This window comes from Varroa jacobsoni, unplaced genomic scaffold (assembly GCF_002532875.2).
Source record: "Varroa jacobsoni isolate VJ856 unplaced genomic scaffold, vjacob_1.0 scaffold_1428, whole genome shotgun sequence".
Classification (NCBI taxonomy): Eukaryota; Metazoa; Arthropoda; class Arachnida; order Mesostigmata; family Varroidae; genus Varroa; species Varroa jacobsoni.
The window spans coordinates 37538-59716 of NW_019214330.1; the positions used below are offsets into that span (position 1 = coordinate 37538).

The 22179-nt window shown below is 44.6% G+C and overlaps 1 protein-coding gene and 1 long non-coding RNA gene across 5 annotated transcripts in view; one reads left to right on the top strand and one right to left on the bottom strand.

Moving 5' to 3' along the window:
- fz2 (frizzled 2) overlaps positions 1-22179 on the top strand; it is a 95152-nt gene that overhangs the window by 25192 nt on the left and 47781 nt on the right. For 2 of the 4 annotated variants that reach the window (XM_086972307.1, XM_086972306.1), the window contains exon 2: positions 1201-1425. The exons of 1 other annotated variant lie outside the window; for it this stretch is intronic. Coding sequence is in view for 1 of the 3 variants with exons in the window: in XM_022849927.2 (XP_022705662.1) it covers positions 11473-11598 (126 nt within the window). In the remaining 2 variants the exon portion in view is untranslated. Of the gene's footprint in view, positions 1-1200; positions 1426-11367; positions 11599-22179 lie in introns of all 4 variants that reach the window. One more of the 4 variants, XM_022849927.2, reaches the window with a different exon arrangement.
- On the bottom strand, positions 14793-19979 carry LOC111269968 (uncharacterized). Its single transcript, XR_002686033.2, has 3 exons — positions 17403-19979; positions 16918-17133; positions 14793-14988 (listed from the first exon to the last, which is right to left on the bottom strand). It is a non-coding gene; the product is annotated as an uncharacterized LOC111269968 (long non-coding RNA).

The window sequence follows — 22179 nt, forward strand, 5'->3', positions numbered from 1 at the left end:
TATATATATATATATATGTATATGACAGAACCCATTTTTACATACAGCACAACATTGGGTTCCGTTTGTCCCAATAGTGTGTATTTAGGTATCCCACGTATACTTTGCTCACACCACATCAGCACATACTTAGAAGCCTACCGAAGACATAGCGCTATCCCTCCGTACGACTGGCATTGAGAAAGTCGAATGGTGGAACTGGTTTCAATCACTGTTCGCAGGTCAGGCCCTGCGATTGGCCTAGTTCCTTTACGTTTCTTGCATATCGAGAACAAAAATGGAAAGAATTACGCAAGAGTCACTAGGTGGACGAATGCTGATGCTACTTAGTCGAAGGAGCTGCGTTGGTAAATAGGGTGCCACGCGGATACGTTACGGAAACGCCAGTTGTAGAGTGGTGGTGCGCTAGGTGACAGTGGTGGCGAAAGCATCACGTTGCTTGAGCAGGTTACTGGGATTTGTGCGATCTGTCTGCACTTGTGCGTGCATTTGATTGATAGAGTCATTAAGCATTGGTATCAGCAATAGCAGGGAAAGCAATGATCGTAGTGTTCAAAACGTTTAATGATGTTCGTTTACGCCGTTTACCGATACCCGCTTCATTACGTTCGATTCCGCCGTAGGGTCCTATTCTGAAGTTTAATCGCACCTGTCACAGGCAAGCAAGCTTCCGTCGAATGGTGTAGGGATACATAAGGAAAATCCTAGGTGCAACCATATACATAAACACGTAGGGCTAGTTCACTGTTACTCAATAAAAGTGCATTGGAAGCATGATGAATGCACCCCACAAATAAATAACTGATGAATCGAGACAAGGCGAGGGTGGACAACTAAAGAAGTCGTATTGATGACAATGATAGAAGAACAGAACTGACTGAGTTGCAGCCCAAGGTATTATTCTGATACGGCTTGCGATGAATGTTTCAGAAGTATCAGGCGGAAGTAACTCGCAAATTTTGGCATTTTTTAACCTAATACACATGCCTATCCTGTTAGGACATGCAAAAGAAGTATATAATGCATGAGCAATGTTCAGTTCAGATAATTTACCGCTGGGAAGAGGCATCCTGCAAAATGTCCCAAGCAACTACTGAATACTGAACATACTGAACTAAACTACTGAACACGTAATGAAACAATACTAAACCCGTTGATTTACCTGATTTCTGCTTCCATTCTTCGATTCTATGGTTTCAGGTTTCCTAATAAACAAGCATAGTTGCACCGGCCTCGGCATCATTAATTATTCACAATAGTTGGCACAAGACAGGGTTGCCGTCAGGAACACGTGGGTTAAGGTTTCACCTCGACGTACCATCAAGCATCTAAATTTACTAGGCTTTTCTTCATCAACAGGCTGTTATCGACAAACTACGATTGTCGAGGACGTGATAACAACATACAGCCACGTCGGATCAAAAGGTAAAGCATACAGTTAAAAAAAAAAACGGGGTCACTTGTCGTACCTAATCTTTAACATTCGTTCTTTAATCACAGACGCGAGCATACTTGAATAGGTTATAGGTGTTCACATACCCGTATAAAGGTAATAACAACGTCAAGCGATTTCGGGAGTACTCTTGTTTGCGCAAGTTTTGTGATGACTTCTGGAGTCGTTTGTAATCGTGGATGACATCGAAAAGCGGGAGACGTGTGTCAGCCGAGTCGCCACCCTCGCGTCCTTTTCAAATGAGGTCACATTACCAAACGACGCGCGAAACAGAGGTAATGGCGCTGAGTCAAAGGGCTGGCTACCACAGAGTCCAGCACCCGACAATTGACGAACGGCTCTCGGCGAGACAACAACATGGGACAACAACAAATGTAGCAGCAGATTGCACAATGTGTCTCATGTCGGGCAGAATGAGCCGAGCGACCAACACGTACAGCATCATGTCGAGAAACACAGGGATACGAGAGATGGCAAGGATCGCTACTACCTAGAAAGCCGTGCGGTGGTGGCGGTCACTCCTGCGTTGCGGAAGTTATTACGGTCGCCAAACGAAAGGCCTGCTATAGGCGGCAAGACAGACGGATGAGGAGGGCCCGAAGTACGTTCGAAATTCCGCGTGTGCGCGTCTCACTTTGCAATGGGAGACATGGAAACGGGAAGACACTTAGAGTTCGCCGACGAAACGTACAGCCAACAGCGGGGAAAAGCAGCTGTGAGAAGTTGAACGAAACGCGAAGCGAGTAACTGAAGCAGCTAGCTCGCCATCAGTACAGCGTGCACAAAACTTTTAAGTGTTCCTGCTGCACCTGGGAGTGACCATCTGGGAAAGAATTTGCAGAGGGGGAGAGGGGGACAATGTGTGTGTAAAAAGGGAAGCCAAAACGGGAGAGAGATAGAAGCGGAGTGATCGAGATTGAAAAGGAAGCCGGCAGTAGCAGAACGTTCGACTCGTCACACGTGCCAACGGATTCTGCTCGCTTGCTGGTCGAGAATTCTGCTAATACTAATGGGTGTGCCGGCCTCCCGATGTATGTATACCACCTTGAACTGCCGGGGCTCACTGGCGCTCATGAATCTACAGCGGTCGTTTGCTTCAAAACATGCGTGCCAAATGAAGCGCAAACCCGTAGAAGCTAATTATCTGCTGTTGGTATAGGGTACTCGCAGCTCGAGTCTGACTACGTCTGGACAAAGCGGGTGCAGCTCAGTTAACCGGACCCAATGCTTAAGCGCTTGTGCTATTTTTCAAGATACTACCATTATCCCCACGATCAATACCATTACACATGTATGTACGTACATTGAAGAAGCAACGATGTGATAACGGTATTAGGTTCAGTGGTTGCTGGTTTACTGTTCAGAGGAGCCTTGGACTCCGCCAGCAACGAACTCATAGCTCTGCATTGTAACAGCACGTACGATACGCAGATTATCGATATTTTGGTATCTTGAAGGGCCAATGGGAAGCTCTTGCCTTCTATAGGAGCGCAGAAGTTATAGATAATGCAGGGCTAGCAATATACTGGATCAGGTAGTGATCGTTGTTGGATCGTTCTATTGGCAAGTGCAAATAATGAACTAGTTAAAGCCAGTACTGGAGTGCGTCTCACTGGTAGCAGTATATCCAAACATATAATACGAATGTTATGAGTACGTCAGAGCTCAATCATCATAACAAAGCAAATTGCAGATGCTTTATTTTAGATGTTAATTTCAAATTTAATTAAAATTTTGCTAATTTCAATCATTATCAGCACCATGATTGTACTGAATCGTCTTTCGGATCGTTCACCTTGTACAAGAAAAAAATCTAATTTATCAAATAATAATATACATTAAGCGAAACGATTAGAAAGACGCCATACGAGCTCATAGTGCACATTAAGGATTTCCTGTAGGCACAGGAACCGCTGCATTTGTGTAGCGGCAGTCGAATGAACACCAGCACGCAACATGTCACGTACCTAACTTGTCTGTGTGCGGGGGGTGGGGGAGCGTAAGAAGTACACCGCGATCCCCATCACAACTGTGAAAATGCATTCCTTCAGCTTCAAGTGAGCTAAAGGCTGTCAACTAGCCCGCTAACTGAACCAAGTAAATCAAATGCGGCTTGCTTAAAACCTGATGTAGAATCCATGATCCTCTCTCTTCTGGAGGAGTAGCTACAACATAACGAATTCTATGTTAATGTCTAATGAACCCATCGCATTTTGTACTCAAACATGGGGGATTTAATGAGAAACACCGTTTGTCGAAGCAGACGATATTGTATAACAACGGTGGCTTCAAGGCTGATTAGGTGCTAAATAGTCTCTACGTAAGTGCACAAGCTAAAACTATGCATCGTTTTCCCTAAAAATCCTTTATTATTAATGCTTGGCTCATGCTTGGCAAGGTATCCGTATGGCGGTAAACTGGGCCAAACAGGAAGCAAGTTCTGAATATAAATATTCCTTTACTACCACCAGTTTAAATGTCAGAAAAGAATTGTTGGCTCAAAATATTGTGATCATCGAGCTTCGGCTGAGCGCCACCGGCACACCCCTTCTATTCTAGAAGGAAACTTAAGCCTCGGTTTTTCTTGGCCATCGCTCAAGTTATTTAAGGACCTGCCTTCGACTTCGTTCGAATTGCATTAGGTTCCCTGGCACCGGCCGGTTAACTCTGATCATACTGCTTTGAGTACAAGTGAAAATCGTAAAGACGGAGTTTTGACAGCTGTCTTGGCAAGAGCTTACGGAAATGGTGTGTAATGCTACAGGTCACAGGTCTATCTAAGAGTAAGGGAAAAAGGCAAAAAGCTATCTTGGAATCCATCAAAGTGCCAATATAATCAGCAACTCGTCCTTTCTTGAACTGGGATTTTAGGTCTCCTTTCCGCCCATTCGCCTAAATTACGAAAATTGTTGTCCATATCAGCATTCGCACGACCCGTGAGGCTGCCAACGGCTTCGAGATTGCTAAAGTTGAAGATGACGACGACGACCGGATATTTTCCTTAAAGACGAAGCCGTGGTAAGGAATAAAAGCCTGTCTTGCTGCTGCTGCTGTTGCTGCTACTGTTCCCACTCGTTACTGGCACTTAAGCGATTTCTGCGACGAGCAAAGAAGGTAAAGGAGCGGCGTAACCCTATAAGTTAAAAGCGGTAAAGGAGGTCGGCATTTGTGAAACTGCTGATCAACAGCCGGTCTCATCTAGAACAAGGGGACGAGAAGCTAGTCCGTCAGACCGAGTCAGACCGGGCTTAGCAAGGAAGCGCATATAAGAAAGTAAAGAACCACAAGTGCCATTTGAACAGCTGCATTACTTGGCTGCGCGCGAAGGCACAGGTAAAACTTGTTGAAGGAGACAAAGCGGGGAAGAAAGAAAGCAAGCAATTCAATTGAAACTTTTATCTCGAGACCACTAACGCAGCAGTGGTGGTGAACATAGCAGCAGACCCACGCACATACGTGCCAACCCGCAGAATCACCGCTGCGTAGACAGGGTTTCGTTTTCCACAAGACCCCTTGCCCCATCAACCTAGACGCCAAGTAAGGGCCAGACTTCGCCATCGCTGCTATAGTGCCACTTCATACCCTTTATTTCCCTCAGTGACTAGCCCTCTTTAGCAAACCAATAGTCAAACGTCACCTCTCGTTACTCTTCAGACACAGCACTGGTCGCAGTTATCCCACCTTTTCTCTTTTTATCCTTCTTCAAATTCCCTCGCACTTTGCTACGCTGCTTGGCAGCCACCGGCAACCGCACGGGACAAACGGACGGAATCGGGCAGCTGAAAAGTGCTGTCGTTTTCGGTGGATACGAAAGCCGGCTACTTGTGATGCCTGTGAAAAACGAAACACAATTTATTATACGTTTCATTAGCAACTTTTTGTAGGAACGTCAATTCGATGACAATGCTTGGCTGCCATCCGAGGCCATCTTGCTCGCCTTTCGTCCCCCATTCTTTCGTTGTCGTGGACCCTGTCTTCGCGTTCGACGATGTCACCGTGTCCTAGTCTTTGGTCGTATTGGTGGCCCTGAAAACGAGTGGTCCTCTATCTGTCCAGGATAAGGGAGAGGGCAACCGGAAAAAGAAGAGGGCGACTGTGAAGTATCGAACACGCTGCAGTCGCCGAGAACCGAGTGAACCAAACGAAACTCAAAAGGGCAGCTGGACCAGGCCTGACGGTCGTGGCCAGTTGAGCGGCTGGATAGTCACACACAAACGCGAAGGCTCAACCTGTCTGTCTCTTTTTGTGACAAGCCCTAACTTGAGAGACATTCAGCCTTTTAGAACGACGATGTCATCATGATCATGGCCCACAGCAACAACAATATCGTGATCATTGCCACCATCACCAGCACGATCAGAATCGCAGCTATCATTACTATCATAGAGTATTTATCAGATTCATTCAAATTGCGCGACAAGTCAAAGAAGAATTTAGAGAGAGCAAAATGTAAGTAAAAAGAATGCTGTAATAACCATCGGCAAATGGGAAACATATATATTCCGTTACTGAAACCTTCATCAAAGAAAAGATATCTTGAGCTTTTGATCTTATTTGGCTGCAGATGAGCCCGACTTTTTGAAAATGTTTCCCTGTAATGTACTGATATGATTCATTTCAACAAAGATAAATAAGTACCCCTCAGTCGTGAAGATTGCGATATTTGCAAACGCTTCAATAGCTTCGCTAAATAGAGCTTCGTTCGTGTAAAGCCTAGAAGCTTCTGATGCGAAACCCATTGGCGAACAGATGCTTGTTAGATACACTGTCATTTACGTTTATTTATGGAACGAGACTTCGAAAATTGAACTCTCACGTACGCACGCTTGCGTACAAGTCTCTCAAAGCCCTAAAGTAAGAATTAAGCAAGTTACACTTCAACATTAGGCAGACCTAGCCCCAAGTCGGCTCAGAACTTAACCGACCAGCTGGTGTTACTCGAAGGAATATTCAACTTCAGTGTTACCGCTAGGGTAAGCCAGTGTACCCGCTAAGAATGAGAAAATTATCGAGGCAGTAGCTACTCATAGCGAAACTTCCAAAAGTCGGCCGGGTGGGTCTACTTTGATGAAACGTGAAATGAGCTTCTTCTTTTCCGGTCGCACAAGTGCCATCTATTTTTGAAGGCTGTTTGGCAGGCTGCTGGGTAACTGTGACACGGCTGGAGAACTTAAAGGTGGAACTAGGGATCCGTTTCACTTGCCGCGGCTCTATCGACGCTTTGAGGAACAGTAAGATCAGCCTGTGAGCTAAATTCAGAGACCCGAGTTTGAGGTTCCCTAACTTAGTCCTGGCCCACAGCACATGCGGGAGCGCCTAAGACTGACTCAAAACAAATTCTTATTTCGATCGATGGCACGCTCCTCTAGATAGGCTGGTTGGACTAGCTGGCCTGGTTTGCCTGTATCGTCCCTCGGGATGTCCCAATCAGCGCGTTAACGCTCCATACTTACATAACCTAGTACGGTTGATATTCCCTGTGGCAGAGTGCCCATCGTTTCGTCTCCGCGGAGCCCCTGCCATGGCCTCAGTGATGCCGTGTGCCCCTGGTGGCCTTATCGATGTGCCTATTTAAGAACGTAATAAATCACAGCTCTATCAGTGGTTCCTTCCCTAGCCCTCCTAGTATGCCACCCGCATCTCGGACCCCTGCGACAGCCGAACCTTCAGCCTTTCCTAAGCATTTGGTCCACGGGCCGGTTGCATGGCTACCTCCCCAGGCCGCGTAGCTGCGCCTCTGCTTCATTGGACGTGCTGAGAGGCCAATGGTAGCTCCTCGGGTACACAAACGAGAACTTCGTGCTTGTTTCAACGCGACTACCCCTAACCTCTGATATATTTGATTGGGGTGAGGGCAGGAGATGTCGGTGCCAGGAACGCCCCAGCGCGATAAACGCTGATTAACTCTTTCGTGCCCTTTTATTTTTTTCTTGATAGAAGAAAAAGAAATAGACTGGGAAGCAAAGAAAGCCAAGAGGTATAGAGAATGAATTCAGTGGATAACCTTTCCTAGGGAATCGATGCATTGTTGTGCATAAGCTCTGCGGCGTGTTCACTTTTCGCGAAGTTTTTATGCACTTCATTTGCTTGCGGGGTTTCCTTGGCTTGTGATTGGAGCCGCGATTCAGGTAGTGAATAGAACATAGGGACGGATAAGCCTTATTTGTTTAAGCTGAAAGGTGTTCTTGTTTAGAACTCACTCAGCTGACACACAGCATGATTTAGCTTTTTCGGGCGGCCGCAGCTTGCCCGTCGCGTAGTTACCTCAAGTTGGCCTAATTTGTCGATGTTCGCATTAGGTTGTAGGCCTGGATATCATCTCAACCATAAACTACATAGGTAGAAGACATCGCTACTTGGGGAGCATGTCTTTGTAAGCCCCTAATTAGCACCTGCGCTGTCCAGGCAACCGATATTTACACGGATCCCGTTACACGACCTGCTTCCTCGCAATGAAAAAAGATTATCTATAATGCAATCTACAGACAAGGCAAGACATTTATTTTGTTTATTTCTGTCTCGACATAAAAAAGCTAGGACTGTTTCTGACTATGTATCTAGTTATTAGTCACATTCACTGTTGAGTTGGAATAGTTGCTCAGCTCCGATCTGAATTTATCCTAAGGCTGTAGATATCTTATCTGAAGCAATCTACAATTCACTGGCGGCGACATCTAATGAATGGCCTTTCGAAGCAAAGTGTGTTCTGACTGCGATGCAATTTAAAGCTCGCCTGCCTCATCAATTCTCTCTTCTATAGAAAATTCTAAAACCGCAATTTATATTTAGATCAACATATACGCATCATATTGACGCTTATTCATATGGGGGTTTAGCTATTTCATTGATAACATTTTCTATTTCATTAAGGTTCACTGTTTGTATTTAGTAAAACGCTTCAATAAGATAATAGCATGAAATTCAGACGGTGTCGTTATGAAGAGAAACCCATCAGTTTTCTAAAAATCTTTAGATGCGGCGTTCAATAAACACATGATTTAAAAATCATCCACTGTTTGGTATAATATGATGCGGATGCCGACATGTTAAAATGACCAGCCGCGAAAACCTCCTATATATTTCGGTTATATAACAGATGACTGCTTTAAAACCAATGTCATCCCGTTGCACTAGCAGAGTCCACGTTCTAAAAATATACTAGCCTTTTTGTTGGCCTCTTTTCGATTCAATTTCACTGTTGCTACATGATTCTGTCGCAAATCTGCTCCAGCACTTGGACATTTACAATGGCTCGGATCCGTGTGATTGCAGTCCAATCTTACATCGCTGTCCAATGGCCGTAGGCGGCCTTTGTTCAAGCTATGCACAGCGTCCCCTTGTGGCTGTTGCCATCCCTCTGGAGTCTTTCGCGTCTTTACCGGCTGTAGCCCGTTCGTTCTCTAAGCTTCCGTCTCATGATCATTTCAGTTCAGCAGAGCAGAGGGCAACTGACGAGGGGGCGGCAAAGCCGGGGACAGTGACAGACGAACGAGAGAAATTGCATTAGATAGATTTCTGTTGACTGGGAATGTCATATTATGACGCGTACATAGAATTTCGTTTTTATTTTCTGGAGGCAGGCGAACTGCGAGACTGAGACAGAGTTGAAGCATGGTAGACAACGCAATGGAAATTGGACGCGGTTAAGTTGTAAGTTACAACCCGTACAGGATCGATAATTAGGAAATTAGGTTTAGAACGCTACCATCGAACGATAGGAGGAAACAAGAAGCGAAAGAGTGTCGGGGTTCATACAAACTTTATAGGAATCACTCGAGTCTATTAACATTTAAATATTAACTTATGTCAAATATCTAACGCTTTATAATATCGAAGGAGCTCTCTTTATCAAGACAGCTTTAACGATGAACATGCAAATTATATATATTTAATCACGAACGAGAAACATTTTTAGAGGAAGACTGGTCTTCTGCAGGAATGTAATGATCGAGTTTTTTTTTTTCTACTTAGACGTAAATAGCATAAACATCGAATCAAACCCAGTCGGGAGGAAAAATCGGTCAAAAATGCCACAAATCTGTAGGACGAGCTCGTTCGCTGAGGTATTCTTAAGGAGTTTCACCTACATGTCCACAAGAAGTTTACTCAACGCTGATTAAAGAGCAGGCAAAAATAAAAAAAAAAACACGTTCTCATTGGCGGGTGCATGCGATCGACTGTCAACGGCACCATTTGCATTGTAGACCATACACAACTCATAGCACAGCTTGCTGCAAATCCGTGTATAGCTCTTCCCAGGCGCACATGTTATTAGGCAATTATAACCTGCCCAATGCCAGCATTAAACGGACAGATCAGTATAGTCGTGGTAATAAAGGTACATTAGTTATGTTCCCTTTCTTACATTGCTTTTAATATGCGGCCATACAGTGCGAAAAAACACACTAGAAGGTATCGCACGAACTATACTTTTAAGCAAATAACCATATCTTGCCCTTCCTTCTCAACTCCGCTCCATTGATTTAAAAGGTAGTGCAATTGGGTCCATTCGAAAGTCGCTCTCTCGCCGATTAACCGGCTGTCACGAACCCAGTCACGCAGCTGTACCATCACAGGGTCGTCCTGCTCGTCGACTCGCCATTCAGCTAATGGTGTGTCTCGCTGTGCCAGAGCAACGGATCGAACAACAGCCTGAAAGAGGGGTCGTTTTCGTTCACTTTCTCTCCATTTTTATGTGCGAACGTTGTCGAAACGGAAAAATGAGAGAAGTAATTGGCCGCTATTGCTTTCTTTGAGCATGCGTCGTTGACTCTTTCGTCCGCTATGCCCTTGGGCTTTGCTCTTTCTGTCAGTCCTAATGTCCAATTGAGCCATTACTTATTCTTGGACTCTAGCATCGGGTGACGTTAGGTCAATACATCTGTTTGAGCAGGTGGTTGGAAGCTGGAACTGATCGAATATCGTTGATGGCGCCCGAGCACGGATCGAGTGGAGAAAAGAGCGGAGAGCATATTAACATGTGGAGTTTGCAATGAAACAGATGTACTTTCCAGCAATGAAAATTCCTTCGTTGTCTCTCTTCTCTCTCACTGACCAGCGAATTTTTCCTATCATAAAAAAAATATCAGCGAAACAAACTACTTGAGCTAAAGATCTGATCGCAAATACAATCCAAGATAGCATTCAAGTGTCCAACACACTGGGAGTGGCCTGAGAAAAAATTATTGCAGTAAACGATAACCTGCTAATTAGACAGTTGGATACAAATCTATTTAATGTAACGAATCAATTAGCTAAGTGTACAATTTTAATAAATAATTTTAATTAATAATTTAATTAATTTATAGCAGTAGTGTATTTTTGTGAATGGTATAGGACCATGAAGACCCTGTGCGATATTACAGCTGAGCTCAGATTAACGTAACAGTAATTGCTGTGGATTAGTCAAATAAGTTTGATGATCCCTTGACGGAATCGCTTGTCTATACAGGTATCGATAGTTTGGAAAAATCTTAATCACATTACTTACATTAACTAACTACAAAAACCACACCATACAACGTTTGGCACGGCGTTCAAGCAAAACAGATAGTTAACATAAAAAATCATCGATTTTAACCATTTCCAAGATTGACGGATAAAAAAATCCGCGGCTGCAGAAGTTCGAAATTATCTTTTCTAGTAAGTACATGGAAGTATCACCTAGGAAAACATACAAAAAAACCATCGTTTGTCTACGTGTTTCAAACAAATACACGATGTAGGTACTGGACTTTACAACAGTTATATAGGACAGCATCGCCAATTTAGCAGGAGATTAGGTGTACTAATCTCCTGAAGTAGCATCTTGTTATCTTTCGCCCCAAGATTTTTTCTATTCTTCACGTCTAAATTTTTAATTACACGAAATATTACGAAGTTGAAAGTCCCTACTTCTCACTTTTCTTTACTAGGTCTGCCCGAACCTGGATCTTACGTTGTCTTCTTCTTCATCTCCTGCTCGTTCCTTAAAACGCCCGCACGTCTCATATCGAAGGGCCGAGTACTACCTAGAGGAAATGATTGGCTGTCTGACTACGGTTTTTTCCACGCAACACGGACGTTCGAGTGTGCCTTATTTCTCTCATTCGATCTTCCTGGAGCCTTTTTGTGGACTCATTGTCAACCTCAATATCAAGGAGCAGGTAATTACTGCTTAAGAATACGTAGTCCTTACACGACCGTAGCTGCTGTCGGCTCGCGCTGCTAACGTTGGCACAACTGATTCGTCTCTACTTTCAGTATGATGACGCTTTACGTTTTCCTCTAGCTGTTCCGTTAGCGTCATTCTTCTTAACTGTTCTTGGCCGTTTCCTTTATAGCTTGGAGACTTTTTTCGTCGTTTCTGTTCGAATGTATTTCAGCTGCACTCTGTCCTATCCGTGTTGGAAGCTGGGGTTGAGGGACGCCTATGCGACAGCTTCTTCGGAACTCTCTTCATTTTTTTGATGATAAGGAAAGAATCGAGCATAATTCGAATACGTTCGTGACCGGAGTCACCCCGTTGGCGATTCATGTAGAAACTTGAACGCGAGCTGAGCTGAACCGAATGAAAACAAAATGAAGACAAGTGGAAGAAACTACCTTTTTTGATTCAATGTGGGGCCCAATGGGCCTACAGTGCGAATCTATCGATTAGAAAAGAATGTACGAGCTAAAACCTATGCATCACTGGACTCGCGTCCAGTGGCTTGCAATATGAAGGTGATATATTGACTGTTGGCTAGCTAGCCAAATAACGCACCTTATCAAGCTGGTCACTGTCTTTCAGTACGTCTGTACGTGAGCGTTTGTTGAATGAGTAGCTTCTTTGCTTTATTGAATTACAGACTCTCAGAACTACCGTAACAGCAAAAGCCTTTGAGTGAAATTCGCGCCTCTCTCTCTCTCTCTCTCTCTCTCACTCATACCCGCTGTTTTCTTGCATACGTTGGCCACATTGGAATGATTCACATCGAAGGACCTCGAATCACTCCAAGCTGTTTTTGGAGCAACGACAGTATTGACGTGCATCGCTATTGGGACACACGACGAACACGTTGTTTGTCTCGGTCTTCGGCAACCGCTGTTAGGTTTGTTATCATTTCTGTGTTTTAGTCACTGTACTAATAATGATACTTAGCTGACTTAGCTGTCAGGCACGACGTAGCAGCAAGTTTCGCTGTAAGCTTTGGCTTTGCTCTCTTCAATATTTGTGTTCTGCCTGTTCTTCGAAAGTGGTGCTGGTGGTGCCGACGCCAACAATCTACAATGGGCAGGCGGGGCAAAAGAAAGAAGCGATTTGTATCCCTGCCCTTCAACAGTTGTCTTTCTCGATCGCTCGGACGGCTGCCCTCCTGCCTTTTCGCCTGTCAGAGAGCGGCTTTCAGGCCGTAGCGGTGTTAAGGTGTCGCCGTTGTGCTGTCCTGCGCAGACCTGTGTTTCGCCAGCTACTGTACTGGTTTGACCGCCAGCGCTCAGGTGACGCACCTCCTCTCTTCGTCACCCCCTCAACCCCCACTCGCCTTGTAGGCGATGCGTGGGTGGATTATATCGATATATCGTGTTATGGAAGGGCACATTGGCTGACCGGATGTGGGCTGGTAGAGAGTCCTTGCGATGGGAACTGGCGAATGCGTCTCCATGCCGAGGAAAGGGAGAATCAAACAGGAGTAAGGTAAACGAGCACCGAGAACTGCTGCTACTCCGACCTAAGCAGCGTCCATTGCTTGGTATTCGTAAGGAGGATAACGTTAGCCCATAGCGCTAGTACACGACACACCGGGAGTCTCATCAGGAGGAACGACTTAGGTCGACCACAACCACTACAGCCCTTACCGTTGATGCAGCATATGCTTGTGTCTATATCTCTGATCCGGTAGTTACCAGCTCGAACACGTTGCCAAAACAACACGACAACAACAGTTACTACTGCTATCGCTTGATGGGATGACTTTTGGCCTGCTCTTTTGTTCAGGCCTGCTAGGACAGAGGTGCTATGGGATGTGGGTCCATGAGAGAAATAAAAGCTGTGGAACGTTCGCTCACCGCCAAGGCAGCACTAATTGGGCCGTGGCATTTGGAAACTATCTAGAAAAGTAGGGAAGGACGTTATGTGTAAACGGGGCGAAACGCGCTCGTTGTATCGGCGAATAATAAGTTTTTCCTTTCGTGTCCATAGAGAGAAGCAGGAACCGAAAATGGGTGTATGATCGTAGTGAGCAAACAACTTGTTCTAGAGCAGACCAAAACGACAAAGAAGGTCCAACCAGGAAACTGGACTATGTAGTTACTCTGGTAACAATTGTTCTCTGCGTACGTTTTGCTGAAACGTATGTGGGACTCAGTCGGAAAATAAATTACTTACTTTTGCTTAGGTTTTTTTTTTTAGTAGGATGCGATAAAATCTGTGCACGGATACCAACAGTGGTGTCAAAGGCAATTTTGTCATCTGCGTGGTGGCCGATAATGTTTGTACTATTAAAGTGTATTGTTGCACCTTAATATCATGCTAGGGATATCAAATTTTTACATACTAGTCTAGGCTTCGATCATGTGAAAATGTTCTTACTCTTTTCAGATATAATTTGCCTATCTAGATTGTTTGATCTATTAGAACCTATATCATGTCTATGGAACCTGCAAAGACTAGGTTTACATAAACAACTGGGAAATTCGGAGACTTCAGTTATTCAATTGTGGGAGCTATCATTTTTGTTATTTTACCCCTATAAAAAGGTTAGCAGAAATGTCGGGGGTTTCCAGAAGGCGTCATCAGCACGATACACTGAAGTAAAACGTAGTAAGCTTTTTTTTTTTATTTGGACTCGTTCCTCGAAGGAGAGATACAGTTAGGCGATAGGAACCTCTGATGGTCGAATGAACTGACTAAACCATTAGAACAGTACGCGAAAGCTTGAAGAGGCGTACACAAACTGGATCAACAAAAGAAGCGACCGCAGTTGGCTTCTCTGAGACTCTAAGCTTTCAAGCTGCACATTGACGTGCAGGCAAAAGATATTTTCCCGTTCCCAGACGGTTCCATAGCGCAAAACCTAGCTTCCCGGTGCTAACGTACAAATATCCTCTATTCGTTGAGAAAATGTTGTTGAAAATTACTTTGTTTTTATCGTTCGAAACATGTACCAAAACCAATACTATAACAATCCCGATCCAACTATATGGTGTGAAACTGTAAGAGACGTCAAAGACTACGGTAGCGGCTGATACCTTTACAATTATTTAATGCTGCAATATCTTTAGTACTACAATATATACAATCATAATTTTAGCGATACTGAGTGATAGCACTGCTACTGCTTCCATAGTTACATTAAAGCTTAGAGTGTATTCACATACATGGTTGAATGTAAAATGGAATTTTATTCAAGCTGCATTCTATTGCCTTAAACATCCCTCGTAGGCTCCCATAAAGCTGTCATCAGTAGAACTGTCTTCTTCCATAGTTTCTTCAGTTTTTTCCACATTTGTAGTGCCATCGTTCATTACTGTGATGTCCTGCTGTCGAAGCTCGAGGTCGGCACGAGTTGTCTGGGCTGGCAACAAAATTAAACCAAGTATTAAAACGAACTTCATGATTTCGATCATACGTCTTCCTTCGATCCTCTTCAACGACGTACGTCTAGCGGAGGTCGTGCAAATTGCTATCGAAGCTGGTTCCTGTCGAAGTCAAGTTTAACGGCAAGTTACCCGCTAACGCCAGTAACGGTTGCAGCGCAGTCCCTCGCCAGTTGCGCGGTTCTTACGCCGAAGGCGTGGACTGACAGTAGTCTAAAACGTAATGCAATGACAACTGACCGTATTGCTTAGAGCTTATATAACAGGCTAGATCTACAAACGTCTTTCACTGGTCGCAGCAGCCCACCAAAGATATACCAGTAATTTACCGTTAAAACTAGGATAATGGAATCTATGACCATGGACATAGGTAGTTTAATGAGCAAAGGCATGCAGCGGCTTGAACGACGACCATGGGGTAAAGGCCTGACTCGGAATTAGTTAGGCTCTCCACGGGTTGTTAGAGGCAGCTGGGCGCTACCCCGCCAAACATCGGCCATCGGGCGGATGTCTCCGGATAATTCAGGATGCTTCAACGAATAATATGCTCGCGGCGGTAACGGCAGTCATAGTAAGCGACTCAGTAATCGAGTTAGGCTTGAGTGAAAGCCAGGCCTACGAAACTGCGAAAGGACAATCACAGACTAGTCAAGTCAGGCCGACTGATGCGTGCTTACTTCTATTCGAATTCTGTTATTTATTGATATTGGGACCGCGATGGGCATATATAGCATTGTCGCAGGCTCCGCGGCGTCTACTTGTCTGGGCCACTGCAGCCGATGGAAGCAGTAGCAGCGGTGGGTAGGAAAGTTGCGAAGACTATTGAATTGCTGCCGGGATTTCATCTGCCTATGCACCTGTCTTGGAAGATCTGAGTGGACAGTCGTTTAACGGTCAGCCGGTCAACGGGCCATTGCCCGACGCTACGCCATATTTCTCATTGCGAAGGCTTCCGCTGTGATGCAGCATCGAATATGGATGTTCCATTACAGCGGCGTACCTGGCAGCGTTCGAAGCAACACCTTTCCAAAGGTTTTAACGTCTGCAACGCACCACACATACTAGTCGAACACATAAACTGATACTGCTAGCGGTTTAAAAACACCACGGGTAATAGTTAAGCATGACGATACCAACGATGACCAATTACTCAGCAATCATGGAGGGCATCGTAATCTGCGTTACGCGAAACAACGAAAAGCCAAGCGCTGCTATAATGTAGCTTCAGTAAAATATTTGTTGAAATCTAAGGATTCGTTAACAAAAAAACACACAGAGGTAGCTGACGCCGTAGCCATTACTAATGTGTTATATATGTGAAGACATGGTGCTGTTATTGATTTGACTGCGTGTAAGGGCACCAATTGTAGCAAAAGTTGAAGAAAAAGTACATATTTTTCTTTTTTATGCTTAAGGGTTACTACTACTAATATACAATCAGCTACTTAGACGTATATCGCTCCTAATATTTTCATATCTACTGCTGTCTACATAGAAGTATGCTTGAATCGTATGCGAAGAATCAATGATAATTACCGAAATACTGCAATGGTATAGTGGCAGAGAGATAAAGATGGTATAAATTTGAGTTTGGGCGTAATACACCAGCAAACATGCAAACAATATAAACAATCATTAATATAATCATAGATCCTTCTCCTGTTTTTTCAGTTTTGTTTTTCAATTTTTTCGGATTGCCAATATTGAGCACTCGTAATTATTAGAGTGATGCCGAGCAGAGGCACTAGTGCCTGTCGTTGAACCGCTAGCTAAACGCACGCTATGGGAAACGCTTTTCATAAATCAACGACTATAGATAATCCCTTTAATGTTCAATACTTAGTGTTGGATAGTGTTGGATTTTGTGCAGACTGAAAGGAACAGGCTTCATTTTGGGTTGTACGTACTGCATGATTCCTACACATGTGCTGTAGAACGGAGTTCCTTAAGTCGTTTGAAGCGAATTCTTCCTGGCTAATCATGTGAGCCGTTGTTGTCTATTTCAATAGGGTTTATTTGCCTTGTCGAAGTTTAGTCTCGGCAGCCAAGCTGCGTAACGGGTTTGACTGGCTGGCTTGGTTTCTCATAGCCTCCTTAAAAGGGACCAGCCACCCAACGAGCACCTACGAGAGGGGTAAAAAAAATTTTAAGTGAGGAGCAAACGATTGACAGCTGAAATGCCAACTTACCGGCTCCAGCACACGGACAAAAAACAAACGCGAGCTGCGTTTTTTATATCTCTCTTTCTCTAGCTTTTATTTCCGTTTTTTAATCGCTTCTGGGCTGTCTGGAGAAACGCAAAATACCGCTAAACTTTGCCGCACAAAAAACTGACGAGCAAAAAAATCGGTTGAAATTGGCTTCCGCCCCAGCAGCAGCGACAGCAGCTCACCATTGTGGAGTATGTGCGTCGCAAAGGTGCGACTTTTTCCGACAGTGTGGTGTAAAAAATGGCGGAGAGCTGCAGTAGTATAGATGGTGTTTAGCTGAACAGAAATAGAAGAGTGTGTCATTGCACGAATTATGAACCACCATCGAGTTGCGTACGCCGCAGTAGAACCACCATGCGAGTATAAGCGATAGAATATGTAGCCAAGGCATTGGCATAGCATGATGTGGTGTCTAAGGCAGGCTCAAAGGGCAAAAGCGGATGACAACAGCCTCGCCTTTCTTCTCTCTCACAGGTCTCGATAGCAAAAACAGGAATGGATGGCGGCAAAAACTTGGAAACGAGTCAAGAAACAAGAGAAAGATCATGGCGCGCTTTTAGAAGAGTTTGATTTCAATTGGTACAGCTGCATTCGTATAAGGTCCAAAAAACGTAAGTGAGGAAATTCCTCTGTTTGCGTGTGACTGAACTCCGTAGACATTGATTATGTGGAGCCAACTGGCCTGTCATTTCAGGAGGCCTGTGGCGGTTTTTTCAGGTCACTTGCTTGCGTTTAGGTTAGAGGATTTTACCTGAGTTTCGTCATACAACACAATTGCTCTTAATATCTAACCATTGAAAGCACTGAGCTCGAAAGCGGCGTTTCGTATAAACGCGTACAGACAGAATCCACATTCAGGTAGAAATTACCACTGGTAGTTCGTTGATCGCCGCTTGTCCTTAGTTGTCCGTCGGCCTCATTCCTAAGCAAGTGAACGAATGGCAGTTCGTGATCGAATTATTGCTATACCGGAATACATATATACTTGTAAAAGTTAGGGCTATAGAGCTTCGAAAGCAAAAATGCTTCGCTTCCTGCAGAGCTTTGGAGAGTGGGTCAGCCGGTAAATCTGTTGGGGAACGAAGTGAGTCTAACGCCAGCAGTAGCCGACGTTGGAACGAATCAGCACAATAACGCACTTTCCAACCAAGCTTGCCCACCGGAAAAGAACAGAGAAAAATAACGACAAGGGCAACAGAGGTCGTGACGTCAGTATCCTTGGTAACTTTAACAAGATACTGTTATGTAACGTCCTGAAAGCGAGGCAACTTTTACAGCAGCAGCAGCGATCCGAGGTTGAGGCGAGTTTCTGTTTTAAACTTACCAAGTGAACAATCGAATGGACAGATTTAAACATGTAAAGGAACAAGTGAAGAAAAGAGGTATATTGGCAAAACAAACATCACCAAAAAGCTTTTGAGGGCCACGTAAGCGTTCACTTGGTGCTAAATGATGCTCCTGTGGGCCCCTCACTTAGTCTTCTCAAATATTCGAGCACGTTTTCGCTATAAACTGAAAACGACATTTTGGACTCAGGGACGCTTATAGCCTTTTTGGAAACCTCAATCGAATTTTAAATAGATATCTGTTAGATGCAGACCTCGGGGGCAAATAGAAAACTTCGCCACAAAATATGCCTAGAACATATTTGCTCAGGCTGTCGGTTCTGGTCGCTAAATGTTCGCTGTTTAGCTATTACTTTCTTCGATGTCCTTGGATAGGGACACGGTGAGCCACGCGTCCGCTCCGTTTCCAACTGCAGTATCGTCGTCGAACATCGTTACTAGCCGTTGGCGGCTTTTACGAGCCGAGATCTACAGCTTTGAAACATCCGAACTTTTATAACGTTTCCCATATTTGAAACATCCATCCATACCTTGCCGTAACGATCCTGCGGGCACAGGTGGACAGTAATATTGTATAGAAAGCTTGACTGAAATCGAAGGTTGAGTTAAGGTATTCCCGTCCAGATTTTCCTGGCTTGCTTAATGGAAAACTTGCTCGTTAGAGCGTTACGCCAAAAAAAAATTTGAGCGCTAGCAGCTGGCCTAAAGGCCATACCGCTCATACGACGGACTCTCTGTCGACTTTTTGAAAGGACCGGTAAGAATATCACGGAATGGATTGGGAGGACTTACGATATCCTGCTGCTAAAAATGGTAAATAACACAATATTATATCAACCAAATTCTATTAGTTCATATTTACTGATACCAGCCTGGACAGCGGAATATGATATGCCGATAGGCATTCAGACTATCGATAATGAGGTTTCAGTAAAAACAAAAAAAAAAAAAAAAATTAAATAGAAACTTTTTTATATAGAAACAGAACTGCTCTTGGATTTGTGGTGCACGCGTTTACCAGGTTTACATCATCCTACGTAAACATACCTAATTATACCTTAAAAATGCTCTGACCCATTTAGATCGGAAACCGCGCCCGGCCCTCAAAACCAGGCCCCTTATTAATAAGCGACCTGGACGCTGACTCGTTGTTCGACTGGTCAGCTTCTGTAGTGACAAGAGAAGCTTACTCGCCGGAGTCCTGCCTCAGTAGCTTTTGAACGCCGCACTCCTCTGTATAGACAGAAACGCCGGCCGAACACGAAGATGCATTGCATGATGGCCGAGTCTCATCTTAAAATCTGGCCTGTTTAGGCTTACTGGGTGTACAAGCACTATGGGGCTGACAGTGACGAAGGGCCAGTGTAGTAGATGGTTTGCGTGGATGTTTGCGACTAGCTTCTTCCGTGTAGGATTTACAACCGCTTCTTCACCCAACGCAAACTTTAAGCGTTGCCCACGTTGAGGAATTGGCCGACGGAGGCCGCCCGCATAGCCTCCTCACTGCCTACCGCGGCTGCCATTTCTGCCCGTAGTCGCTACTTACCCTAAAATGTTCAAAATGGATTCCGTAATGGAAACCACTTCCATAAACAAGCCAAGCGCAAGAAGTACTACACGTAGGGGAGCGAATCGCTGAATTGGATCGGCGGCTCAACCAAAGCGTGCTACGAAGGTCCAAATCGATGTTCCTAACTGGCACACCCTTCTTGGATGCACATGAACGTGGCTGTTCTTTTCGGCTTTTGCTGCAGCGATTACAGTTGCAAGTGCGGTCGGCCAGCCGGCAGCAGACGTAAGCGCCACTTGCTATCCGGTTGTCAAGAACGCAAATGATCGAAGTTTAAGTGAGAGAAAGCGAAACAGAAGGACGAGAGAACGAGAAGGGTGAGCAACCCCAGTTATTGAAGCGAGGAGCAGCTCTGTGTAAGAGGGGTGGTGCTCGGTGCCGAAACGCTTAGCTATGGGGCTTTGCAGTGTCTACGGGAAATAATAACGAAGTATGGTAGCGCCGAACCGAGCCTACTGCATGAAAGACCTTCTGGAAAAGGAACTTCCGTTGTTTAGCTGCCCAACGACAAACACCCTCGGGAAAGTTCTGGCAGATGGAATTAGCCAAGGGGCTATTGAGATTGTAGATAGTTTCGCATACTTGTGCCTTGAAGGGTGCGTCCCATAGGACAACTGTGGCGTTAATCCGCTACTTACTGCTGTAACTTTTGCACCTTTGCATCTCTTTTTTGCGATTTTCAAGTCACGTTGTTTATTCACGTTGCTTCACCCTGCTTTACTTTACTTCAACCCTTAGTTCAGCTTTCCTTTCCAAACGCTTGAAATTATATATGGGCGCAGCTGCTTCGAAGATGGTGCAGACCTTGCTTGCTTATTTGCGCTTACGCTATCCATGCTAATAGCCGTATGACTAAACCCGTGCATAAAATCTATCTAGACTCTGTTACTCAAGTATGCATCCAATAAGGACTTTACTAAAAAACACTTGCCAGTATTACGCATCTGGAGCGTCACAAACGTCCCAAAGCTGAAAACCTTGCTCGGCTTGCAGCTTTGAAGGGACTATACGTTGGAACGAGCTAATCTTGATTAACGCTTCTCACCGTCACTCCCTGCGTATTCAATGTTTTCTTATAATTATCATCACGATCTTCGGTCACTTCCTTGAATCAGCATGAACAGCCACGTAGTTAAGGTCGTCCTCGAATCGGTCCACCGTATTATAATCGACTGAAGTTCTCTTACTTCTCCTTTCCGATCCTGCCTTCCTCTGAGAGAAGATAAGTGAGTACCTTCCGAAGGGAATAACGGACGGAACAGTTGCACTAACGCGGAAAAACCGCCTCCCGAACTGCCAGAGGCCAAATCGAAGCTAATTACAGTGAAAGTGTATCGTCTCCCTTCAGATTCCTTGATCTTGGTGAAGACGGTCAAGCAGCTGAATGGAGTCTTGGAGGTTTGATGTAGGGGAACTCTGGCGGAACTCAGAAGAGGGGCGTGCCTGTCGATCTTCCCCTAATAGACAACGCCTTATAGAAAGATGGCGTCACGCGATATTTTTTGCATCGACGCGTACGAGGTGGAAGGAAATACCTAGCATAGCTTCCCTTAAAAAGGTTGTCCCTCATGCTCTGAAGAATGAAGTCATGCATGTTAGCATAAACGTATCGTGCTGGTTGCCGCTGATATTCGAATCTGCGTCGCGCATCAGGGGGTAAGATCAACAAACTCTGCAAAGGTTTCAAAAACATGGCCTTATCTATATGCAAATTTATCCGTCGCTAGCGCAACGCGATTAGGGTAAAGCTCTGCAATCAAAAATCGTTTAGACGCTTTCTGTAGCGACGTTCTTTTTACGTGTAAAGCTTTGACTTTGGTTCTTTGCACGAACGAATCGTGAAAATATCTGTAACCGTTTCTAGATATAGAACTTCATAGAATAAAGAAATTGCCAGACGTTTATTGGTTATAGTCAGTAGTTTTGTCGACATCTCGAGCCAACATACTTGCAATATTTTACCAATCGGGAAAAAGGGGGGGGGGGGGGGGGGGGGGTAACACAAAGACCTAAAAAATTTTGTCGATCTATATCTTGAATTCC